Here is an 11975-nt window from a genome sequence, read left to right as displayed (position 1 = left end):
TAGCAGTGGAGCTTGCTATACAACAGTGGTAGCTAGTACGACTTGTAGTTTATAATTAGATCAATTAGGAGTTGTGTACGTATATGAACACGTGTAATGAATTGATTGGTAGTAGGTGTTGGATCCGTATAATATGGAGTTAGTTAGAAGTTAGTTATTCTATTCTTGTATCAGTCCTGGTGTATATATATACCTCATGTACATTTAGCTTCTAATTAATGCAATTGAATGAAAATTTTCCTTCAATCTTGCTTTTCTCTCTAGCTTGTTCTCATTTTCTCTATCTGTTTTACTTTCCTAGCTCTCTGTTTTCTTATATGGTATCAAAGCTTTGTGCTTTTGTCAATGGAAAACCGAGATCAGACTTCACAGTCTCCTTCTCAATCCACTGCTCATCGTGAGCTTTCTCCAATGGAGGATTCGAAAAGTCCATTTTTCTTACATCATGGAGAGTCACTAGGTGCAATTCTCGTTACTAAGCCCTTGACAGAAGACAATTACCCTACTTGGGCTAGGGCAATGCGTATGGCATTGGATGCAAAGAGCAAGTTAGGTTTTGTGGATGGTTCCATAACAACTTCCATGGCAATTATTCCTCTGGAAAAGATTACCTGGTCAAAGAACAATTCCATGATTTCTTCATGGATCTCGAATTCAGTCTCTCCTCACATCACTGCAAGTGTGATTTACAGAAACTCTGCACTGGAGGTTTGGAATTCACTCAGGAATTGTATCTCACAAGCTAATGGTCAATGGATTTCACAGCTTTAGAAGCAGATTTCAACAATTATGCAAGGAGATGCAACAATGACCACTTTTTTTACTGATCTTCAAGCTTCATGGGATCAATTGCTTAATTTTAGGCCTTTACCATGTTGTTCTTGTGGTAAATGTGTCTGTGGTGTGAAAGAAAATATTACAACTTTTCATCATCAAGATTCCTTGATGCAATTTCTTAATGGCTTGAATGAGTCCTATTCTCAAGTCAGAACACGGATTCTAATGATGGAGCCAAGTCCCTCAATTGATAAGGCTTTTTCTTTGGTGATACAAGAGGAAAGGCAGAGGGCTTTAGGTTTCAATGGAGGTCCTTTAGTTGATTCAACTGCTCTTGCAGTCAAGACTCAAGGATTCAATTAAGTTGGGAAGAGCACAAAAGGAAAGGGCAGACCTGTGTGCAGTCATTGTGGTAAAGTTCGTCATTTCGTGGAAAAGTGCTATAAACTAGTTGGATTTCTACCAAGTTACAAGAAAAAGGGCAAAGTGTCTATGGCTAATCAAGTCATTCTTGATGGTGAACATGGTCAATCTGAGGCTGCATCACAATTAGGTTCTTTCCCTTTCACATATGAGTAATGTCAGCAGCTGTTGTCAATGCTGAGCTCTCATGCATCTTCTTCTGGTACAAATGATGCTATTCACTCAGCAAATTTAGCTCTTTCAAGTATTTCTTATGCCTTTTTCCAAGATTCTGTCTGTCTTAACTCGAAGAATTTAGTTTTTGCTGAAATCCTTCAAATAAAACAGATTATAATGAAGAAACTTAGGTTCTTGATACAGGGGCTACTGACCATATTATCCATTCCATTTCATTGTTTACTAAATACCAGTTCCATCTCTTCTTTTGTTCATTTGCCTAATGGTGAAAAGGTTCTTGTCTCCTTCGCCAAGTTTGAGAGAGCAGAGGTGGTGGTGAGATTGAGGAAATGGAAATGAAGGACAAAATTGGATTTTGGAATTGAAAGGGTACAATTAAGATTATTGAAGAAGAAGAAAAAGTCAACGGTTTTGCCATTTCTTTTATAAAGGAGGAGCAAAAATACTAAAATAGTAACTAATTTTTTTTTATTCGGCCAAAAAAAAGATATTTATAAATTATATGTTTGGTAATGTGTTTTTAGTTTGTTTAATTAATTTGGTTTTTAGATTTGATTTCTTTTCATTCAAAAAAAAAAGTTTATCTATCTTTCTTTCTCTCCTCTCATTTTTGTTTGTGAGGATAAAGTTACACAAATTACCATTTTAAGCTAGTTTTCATTGGAAAACCTTTTATGATTTTTTTTTTTTTTTTGCTTTTTTCTATATTTAGTAATATAAAAAATTCAAAAGAAATTTATTTTTGGTCAACGAAAAATCATATTTTGGAAATATATGATTTATTTTTAAAAAATTGTTTTTGGCTAAAATATTTTGGAAAACAATTTTATCTCGCAACATGCTAAATAAAAGAAGTTAAGAGTCAATATAAGTACTATTGAATACAATTCTATCTCATGTTGAGGCCACTATTAAATTCAAATGAGATCATTTTCCAAAAAGTATCTCATTTTATAAATAACATTAATACCAAAACAAATCGTAGTGTAATTTTATTTTAATTTTGGTTTAGAAACAACTTTATCAAATTTTTTATTGTCAAACACCTCATTTGAGTAATAATTATTTAAAACTCAAAAATTAATATCTACATATTTTTGGCAACAGGGAATATAATTAAACAAAACTACAAATTACAAAGTCTAGCGTGTATGAAATACCCAAAGCATTCGAAAATAATAGGCACAAAATAGAGAAAGGGAGGTATGAGTACAAAGTAAAGCTATCACTACGAAGAGACACTTCCTTTGCCAAAAAGTCCCTTGGTTCCTTTCCTGGAAGATGCAGTGGATGTGGACAGGAACTGTTAAACTATTTTTTTAAAAAAATATTATTATATATATATATATATGTGTGTGTATACTAATTTTAGCAATTTTGTTTCATAAAATTACATTTTACTTCCCTTAAACAATATCATTGATTTTTTTTTAAAATAATGCTATACTCACAAATATTTTACAACATTTATACAAACTGTTATGGTAACAAATTCTTATTGGTTCACATATGAATTCACCACTTTTATCATTTTTTTACTTATCAATAACCGCTTATTACATACAATTTTAAAAAATGTGAGCTCTTACCAACTTTTCCTATCAAACAAAAACGTTGCTATTGTCTTATCAAATCAACTGGGTATCAAACTTTGGTAGTGATCAAAGTATACAACCGTGGCACAATGTGATGAATTAGTTAAGGCATCATGCTATGTAAGGATTGTGACCATAATTTCTGCATCTTGTTCAACGATGAGTTTCCTAATATTTATTATTTGCTAAAACCAAACCTTCATGAATACCCCAAAGTTCAGCAATCATGGCTAGTCTTTTAAAATTAAAGAGTTAAGATATGACTCTCTCATCTTTTGTTGTAAAGGTTTCGATAGCTTATGCGGAGAAAAATGAAATTCATGCAAAGTTTTTAGACGAAAACAATAATTTAACCTAAGACGTGTTAGCTTAAGTATCTCGTAACATTCAAACTACTACTCCTTCATGCACAAAATGTATAACATATTTCTTGATATAATTAAAAAATAATTGTAACATATCTCGTTATAATCAAAATTGGCTAGGACGGTGAAAATTGAGCCTAATTAGGAATGACAGCACTATGGTAAAAGTAAATGCACATTCATTAATATTTTAAACTACGTGTCTGTTTGGAATAGTTTATTTATCTGAAATTGAAAATTTTTTGCTGAAACTATAGAAAAAATGTTAAAGAATAAGTTGAATAATATAATAGGACTCATGAATAAAATATCAAAAAGTGTAGTAAAACTCATAAATAGTAGTAAAAATAAACTGAAAGTAGAGATAAGCTGAAAAATTCAGCTCATCCCAAACATACAACGAAAAAGAAAAATGTGAGTTCTTACTAACTTTTCCTATCAAACAAAAACGTTGCTATTGTCTAACCAAATCAATTGCGCATCAAACTTTGGTAGCGATTAAAGTTAAAAACCGTGGCACAATGTGAGAGGTGAGTCGAAGAACATAGAAATGTGGAATGCCATGCATCGTCCCTTCAAAAATCAACGAGTGAAAACCTCGAACCATTTGGGCCGTAAACTCACAGCGGGTGGAAAGTGATTCTGATGAGCCTAAAGTCGTGCCACGTCCATTACATACCGACACCAATGTGTGGACAACTGAGCCCGTGTCAATCAATGACCTTTCGAGAACACAGGATGCCTATTGTAACAAAAAAACAAACTTGATGGGCTGTACTGTAGACACAATAGACTCTACCATAATATGCAAGACGTGGATCCTAAATATCCACTGCTCTGCTTGCTGATCCTCCGACATTCTCTCTATATATATCACTCTGAGACCAAACATAAATCCCACAACCACTTACTAGTTCATTTTCTACTACTTAGTACCTACTTGATCACTTTAGTGAGTTCCATATACAAAAGCTCTTTTGTAATAATGGCAGCCTCATCTGCAATGCAATCCATCTTGGCAAGCCCTTTGACACGTGTAGTTTCAAACAGGTCTACTAGGGTAAACCAGTTTCTAACTATTCCCACTAGTTATGTGTCACCTGTGCCAAGAAATACTAGCAGCATGCGAGTGCGTTGCATGCAAAAGGTAATGAAATGCTACCTCATCGGGAAAAAAAAAAAATTCCTAGCTCTCCTTCTGGTTTTTATGCTTTTCTTTCTTTCTTTCTTTCATTCTTTCTTCTTACTCTTGTTTCGGTCTAGCTACTACCTGACTACTTCTTCTTTGTTTTTTGTTTTTTGAACAACAAAAGCATTTCTTTGTTTTGTGGTGTTTGTGAGCCCCACGTAATACTCATTCCTTCCAAGCTCTTTTGTTTTGTCCACTTTAAAAAAAAAAAAAATTCTTTGTTTTGGTTTTGTGAACCTCAAGTGACTCGTAATAAAGAGGAAACTTTCAGCCTCTTAATTCCAGTCACTAAAATTAGAAAAAGCATAGGATTATTAAAAATTTTACAACTTTTTGTCACAATTGTGATATGAGAAAGTATGATTGGTGAAAAAAATATTATGAGTTCATATTTAACTAATGGTTAATTATTCGTAATTTACTACGTCAAAATTGTGACAAAAGAGTTGTGAAATAGTTATGTTCCTAAAACTAATCTTAAAATTAACATCTAGCTAGGTTTGTCTTTTTTTTTTTTTTTCCTTTCATATCATTACTCTCATTATATTTTATATATAATTGTATATAATTGAACTAATAGCTGTTGTTATTATTATTGAACTGATATTTGAGATTAAAGATAACCTATTAGTTCAAATATTTACTTATAACTTTAAAACCTTTAATAATATATTATATGGATTTTTTTATTAATAATATATATATTTATAAAATAGTAGTAAACTCGAAACAGTATAACAAAATAAGTTGGAATTAAAATATTTCGTTCCAATGGACATACTGAAATAGGGTCCGAAGCGATATATTCATAACATGGGTGAAATCTATTCATCATGATATTTTTAATCTTATTTTTGTGAAAAATTCAAAATCTAATAGAAATAATTTAACATTCATATTATTATGATATGTTAATTGACTTATACTTAAAGTTCATGATAGTACGATTCTTTGTCTTTGCACTTTGCAGAAAGAGCAACCAGAGTTTGTGACGTCGACAATTTCAACACCCAAGGTAAGTACCCTTAACCCAGAGATACTTCATCTCTTTTTTCTCACTTTTTTTTTTTCTTTTTTCTTTTTTCTTTTCCCACTCATTAACCCTAGATATACAGTAACAATATTTCTTGAAGATCCATTTTTTTACCAATTAGTTTAAGCACACAAAATTATTCATTAATTTTTTTCACAACTTGCTCAACAAATTATAATTAGAGCAAAACTATTTTCACATAAATTTATTTTTAATCTAAATTTAATTATGCACAACTTAAAATATGTCACTTTGATCTTGTGGAAATTTTGTCTTTTAAGTTTATTCATTTTTTTTTACTTTTTGAGTAATACTAGAGATACAATTATAACTAGTAATATGGCTTGTTCAGATGAAAGTAATATAATTCTTACTTGTTTCTACTAAATAATCATACTTTTATTAAGCTCCAAGCAAAGTAAGTCATGTCAACCTTTACGGGAAATGTTGTTAATAGTTATGTGTATAACATTAGTTAAGAGTATTTTTTGACTGGTGCTTCACCATGATTGACAGGTCAGCATAAACTTCTTAGAGTTGTTCGCATTCAGTGGGGCTGCACCAGAGAGGATCAATGGCAGACTAGCAATGATAGGCTTTGTTTCTGCAATGGCAGTAGAGTTATCCAGTGGCGAGGATGTGTTTGCCCAGATATCAAATGGTGGAATCCCATGGTTCTTAGGAACTAGTATTGTGCTCACTTGTGCATCTCTGATTCCTATGTTTAAGGGAATTAGCGTGGAGTCCAAGTCAGAGGGGGTGATGACCTCAGATGCTGAGATGTGGAATGGGAGGTTTGCCATGTTGGGTTTGGTTGCTCTTGGCCTCACCGAATATGCTAAGGGTGGAACCCTTATTTAGGTCTCTGATGTACTGACTCAGGCCAACTTGTGTAAATGAATATTGAATTTCCATGTAATTTGGAAAGCAAATTATGTAATCTGTTTTTCAATAAATTAGATTTCAAGTTTATAAAGGAATAAACACTTATATGCAAATGAGTTTATCAAAATTAGTAGTCCTCTCTAAATATGTTTGTCTATTCTCGTCGTTGCCATATATAACACGTAGAAAGATTGGAAAATTTTAATTTTAAGTTCTAAGGTTCACATTAATATTTCAATTTATATTCCTCATGGCTTGTAGAGTGGATCTGCAACAGAACAAGGTGAATAAAATGTGTATTTTATTAAATGATAATTAGTTAATTACATGCCTTTCATAGTAGATATTTTATATTTATAACTACCTCTAAGCGAAGCTATGACCTCATAACATGAAATATGTTGATTTCTAGTAGTGCAAGTACGACCGACGTAATACAATAGGACTTAATGCCACATAATATTTGCAAACTTGTATGCATGATACAAATTACAATTTCAAGCTAATTCTCGATGGAAATTTTTTGTGAAAATAGTTTTTAGCATTTTTTTTATATATTTATAAGTAGCATAAAAATAATAATTCAAAAGAAAATTATTTTTGATCAACAAAAAATCTTATTAAAAATATGATTTATTTTTTAGAGACGGCTTTCAACTAAATTTTTTTTTGGAAAACAACTTTATTTCACACCAATACTAAATAAAGGAAGTTAATAAACAATATGAAAACTATTAAAAATAACTCTAGCTCATTTTGAGGCCACTCCCAAATATAACAAAATGAGATAGTTTAAAAAAAAAAAAAAAAACTCATTTTTTAGATAACATTAATGTCAAAACAAACATAGCATAATTTTATTTTAATTTTAATTAGAAACAAATTTCTCAAACTTTTTATTGTCACTTGACTTCATTTGAGTAATAATTATTCAAAACTCAAAAGTAAGTACTTACTACTCTCATGACTAATTGATATTATATATATGTCAAAGCTATTACTCCGTACTTTAGTTCACTTATGTAATTACTCACTCATATTTGAGTGTTATCTATCTAGGTGGTTCAATGTTTATGTATTACAAATTTACATGGTTGTCAATTTTGAGTCTCTTACAGTCAAAATGGCTAAAATATTTGTTTCATGCAATAAATTGAAACAGCTAATCCTTTTGTTAAATCTCGACTCAAATTTCAATTTATTTTGACCGAGAACCATTCTCATTTTTCCCTTCTATTTATACCTTTATTAGTTTCTATTTCTATCTTTTAATATCTTATCTCTTTTTCTCTCATGTAAAATGAATTTTATTTTATTCATGTACAAATTAATCGAAAATAAAAATACTTTGAATTCAAAGAATGGCTGGTGCATGAAAAGTTGGACCCGTATTGGTTAGGGGAGTCCTAGCTGCTGAGCTTCAAAGGCGCTTAGCCCACAGCCCGACCATACCCTTTGGGCCAAGTGAATGAGTCTTCACTTATAATGGCTATAGACCCAAAACAATGCTAATTTGGGCTCTTGTATACAGTGCAGTACTAACAGAGCTCAATGTTAAGACATGAAGATTAATAGTCTACAGAAGGAAGATTTCTTCTAATTCTCACAAAACTTCTAGCTGGAACAGCAAGAAGGTGGTGCTAACTCATATATGGATTTTGGAAACAACAGATCACTGCAACAAAAATACTATCCTAATGCATTAATTGCATAGTATCATGCACAGACACTGTCTTATTGTACCTAAACAATCCATACATATGGGTTTTAGTTCTATAGGACTCATATGGATTCCGAATAGGTCTCACATTACAGAATCTCAAACTTCATATATCTATATAAAATTTATGAGGATTATATTTATATTGACGATATAGAGAAATTAATTCTAACATGCAACATTAACCTTTTTTTTTTTTAATGTCCAACTAAATTACCTTGTATTCACGTAGAATTTCTACCTTCATATAGTTTTAAAAAAAAGTTCTTGCAATTCTTCAATTATTAATGCATGTGTGCTAATTTTAATTTCAAATCTAATACCCCGAGTCGCTGACAGAAACACCCTTTGCCTTGGTCTATTTTCTTGCTCCGAGAGAGACCGTCGTATAATCAAAAAAATATCAAAGTCTCAAAAAAACTAGGAAAATCTAAAAATTACGACTATGCTACAGTACTATTCAGCTAACGTTTACTTTTGTTTATAGTATTTTTAGCGAGACGTTCCCAAACAAATAAGTCTATTACAGTCAAAATGACCAAAATATTTTAAAGTCAGCTTATTTTACTATTTAGCTTATTTTTACTACTATTCAGCTTATTTTTATTATTATTCAGCTTATTTTTGCTACTATTCATCCCAAACAGATAAGTGTATTACAGCCAAAATGACCAAAATATTTTAAAGTCAGCTTATTTTACTATTTAGCTTATTTTTACTACTATTCAGCTTATTTTTATTACTTGTTCAGCTTATTTTTGCTACTATTCATGAGTCACACTACACTTTTTAATACTATTCATGAATTTCACTGTACTATTTTAGCTTTTACATTTATCTACAATACTTTCAGCAAAAAAAAAAAAAAAAAAAAACTAGGGTCTGTTTGACATTTACTTATTTTGCTGAAATTGAAAACTTTTTGCTGAAAGTATTATATATAAAAGGTAAAAGTTAGGTGAAATAGTACAGTAGGACCCATGAATAATACCAAAAAGTGTAGTACGGCCCGAGAATAGTAGCAAAAATAAGCTGAATAGTAAAATAAACTGGCTTTTTTATCTGGAGCCAAACTCACACTTAGGTTGCATTTGGGATAGATTATTTTTGCCAGCTTATTTTACTATTTAGCTTATATTTGCTACTATTCATAGGTCCCACTGCACTTTTTGGTACTATTCATGGGTCTTACTGTACTATTTCAACTAACTTTTACTTTTATCTACAGTACTTTTAGCAAAAAAAATTTTAGTTTCAGCAAAATAAGCGGATCTCAAATGGACCCTTATTAGTTTCCTTTTGGCAAAGATTATTTTTGCCAACTTATGTTATTATTCAGTTTATTTTTGCTACTATTCATGAGTTCCACTGTACTTTTTGGTACTAATTATTGATCTCACTGTACTATTTTAGCTAACTTTTACCTTTATTTACAATACTTTCAACAAAAAAATTTCAGTTTCAACAAAATAAGCGAATCCCAAACCGCCCTTAGTTCAGCTAAATAAGCTGCTACAAAGAGAGTCATTCCCAAATATGCTACAGCCTCAAGCCCAGACACCAACACCATTTCTCAACAACAAAAAATCCCCTATCTCTTGCGCTCTCTTCTACCATTAATACTCCAATGCGCCGATGCCACTTATCGCCGACGGGACTTCCAACAAGGGCGACTTGATAGGGTTTTTTGCCGGATCGTGAGAATTTAGGGTTCTTTGAATGGCTCTGGTGCGTAGACGCAGAGCAAACAACAAGGCCAAGAAGAGGTAGTTAAGTGTGGGCGATCTTGTCCTTGCTAAGATCTAGGGCTTCTCCGCTTGGCCTACCAAGGTTTCCCTCTTCTCTCTTTACTACTTCTACTACCGCTATTGCTACTGCTACTACTAGGGTTTTTTTTTATATTATTAATCAGTATATGTGTTTCGTTGTTTTTGTCAGTAGCTTTTATTGATTATGTGTATACAGATTAGCAAACCTAAAGAATTTAAGCATCAGCCTGATCCCAAGAAATACTTAGTCGAATTCTTAGGTACAAAAGAAATATAAGTATTTCTTACACATTGTGATGTAATTTCATTAACCTTTTTTTTTTTTTTAATGTATGTTTCTTCTTGAAATATTATCTTGGAAAGGCTAAATATTTGTTGTCGTGAACTTGAAAACATTATCAAGGCTAAATATTTAAAAAACAAGTTGACTATTGATAATTCTAAGGAGACTAATGGACGGGGGCGAGCTATTTTTTTTTTCTTGATAAATAATAAGATTTATTGATATAAAACAAGGGACGCCCTAGTACACAAGAAGTGTACATGGGTCAACATATCAAGTTAAAAAATTATGTAAATCAAGAAAAGAAGAGAATGATTGGTTTTGCAAAGCAGACAACTAATCAAACATAACTTGAGGTCTGATATAGATCTCTCGTTATCTGTGAGTTGGCGAGCTATAGTTTGGTTCTTCTGATTTAGTTGAGGGACTTATAATTTTTGGAGATACTTTGTAATGACCCTAGGAAGAGCACTAGCGACATTTTCCTTATTATTCTTGTAATCACTTATAAACCCAATATTCATCTAGTAAACACCTTATGTGGGACTTAGCACATGCTTGCATAATACATTCCAACAATATCCAATCAATCAAATACACACAATTTGGGGTATCGCATACTTGTAGACCAAAAGTAATGTTAGATTGAAGTTTTTCAAATTGGTATTACGTGTGCTACACATTTGACCTCATATATTACATTGAGGTATTGCTGGTCCCTTATCGAGCATTCCCATCTCCCATATCCTATAGCTCTGGTTCGCTTGGTTTTCATAGTGGATAGAAAAAAGTATTGGTGGGGAAAATATGTGGAAGCTAATTATGATTCATGATGTGAAGTTTAATGTAGAAATAACTTGGTTGTTTCAGAATTGTGGGGCAGTTTTATGGGTATTGTTTTAAAATAAGAATTTATAGTTCTTATACAGTTCATTGTTGGAATCGTGGTAAATTAAACACAACATACTCACAATACAAACACACCCAAAAAATTCAAAATTAAACACAACATACTAACAATACAACCACAATTTGCTCCAAAATATAAGAACACAAACCCATAAATCTCCTCTCCTTCAACAAAGCCAACCCAAATCTAACACTAAAACCATTCAAGTACAAGCTCAGAAACACAAACCCATTTAAACATAAACACAATATCAGGGACACAATAGCACAAATTCAAAAATTTTAGCATTTTCTCCATTTTCTTACTAACTAAACATAAAATAACAAAAAAAAAAAAAAAACTAGATCTATAGAAAAATCAGTGACTGAGATGAAGAAAAAAAGAAGAAGTAGCTAGAAAGAAACAAAGAAAAAAAAAACAAAAAAGAGTTGTGCTGGAGTGAAGAAGAAAAAAAGATGCAGGAACTCCAAAGAAACAAAGAAAAAAAAAAAAAAAAAGAGTTACGTTGGAAAAATGAAGGAAGAAAGAAAAAGGAAGAAGAAGAAGAAGAACCTGAAGAGTTAGTGAAGAAGGAAGAAAGAAAAGGAAAAAAAAAAAAAACAACCTGAAGATTTAGTGAAGAAAGGAAAAAAAAAAAAAAAAGAAAGGGGAAAGAGAGAAGAACCTGAGTGAAGAATGAAGTAAGGAAAAAAAAAAAGAAAAAAAAGAAAGGCACTTATATTGAGAGTGGGTAGGTGAGGATGCAGGTGGGAAAGGAAGGGGCACGTGGGAATTTTTTTTTTTTTTTTTTTTTTTGTGAGTCGCGTTTCTAAAAACACAGCCCGTGGGGGGCCTATAGCCGCTTTTTTG

The 11975-nt window shown here is 31.7% G+C and overlaps 2 protein-coding genes across 2 annotated transcripts; both read left to right on the top strand.

The window, feature by feature from the left end:
• Positions 1 to 345: 345 nt before the first annotated feature.
• LOC142624284 (uncharacterized) lies at positions 346 to 771 on the top strand. Its single transcript, XM_075797813.1, has one exon. The coding sequence runs from the start codon at positions 346 to 348 to the stop codon at positions 769 to 771; it is 426 nt and encodes a 141-aa protein (XP_075653928.1).
• A 3500-nt stretch (positions 772 to 4271) lies between these two features.
• Positions 4272 to 6566, top strand: LOC142624175 (early light-induced protein, chloroplastic-like). The gene is made up of 3 exons (XM_075797704.1): positions 4272 to 4484; positions 5497 to 5541; positions 6076 to 6566. Exons 1-3 carry the CDS (start codon positions 4323 to 4325, stop codon positions 6418 to 6420), a joined length of 552 nt encoding a protein of 183 aa, XP_075653819.1. The 5' UTR covers positions 4272 to 4322; the 3' UTR covers positions 6421 to 6566.
• Positions 6567 to 11975: the final 5409 nt, after the last annotated feature.

Source organism: Castanea sativa, chromosome 2 (assembly GCF_040712315.1).
Source record: "Castanea sativa cultivar Marrone di Chiusa Pesio chromosome 2, ASM4071231v1".
NCBI classification, from domain to species: Eukaryota; Viridiplantae; Streptophyta; class Magnoliopsida; order Fagales; family Fagaceae; genus Castanea; species Castanea sativa.
Note: the sequence above shows the minus strand (reverse complement) of the source record. Positions and strands in the feature narration are given on the sequence as shown.

What these genes read in the sequence shown, in the direction of transcription:
- LOC142624284 (XM_075797813.1), top strand. Translation starts at nt 346, where the DNA reads ATGGAAAACCGAGATCAGACTTCACAGTCTCCTTCTCAATCCACTGCT.
- LOC142624175 (XM_075797704.1), top strand. Translation starts at nt 4,323, where the DNA reads ATGGCAGCCTCATCTGCAATGCAATCCATCTTGGCAAGCCCTTTGACA. An exon ending in GAGTGCGTTGCATGCAAAAG is followed by an intron (nt 4,485 to 5,496) that starts GTAATGAAATGC and finishes TGCACTTTGCAG; the next exon opens with AAAGAGCAACCAGAGTTTGT. An exon ending in CGACAATTTCAACACCCAAG is followed by an intron (nt 5,542 to 6,075) that starts GTAAGTACCCTT and finishes CATGATTGACAG; the next exon opens with GTCAGCATAAACTTCTTAGA.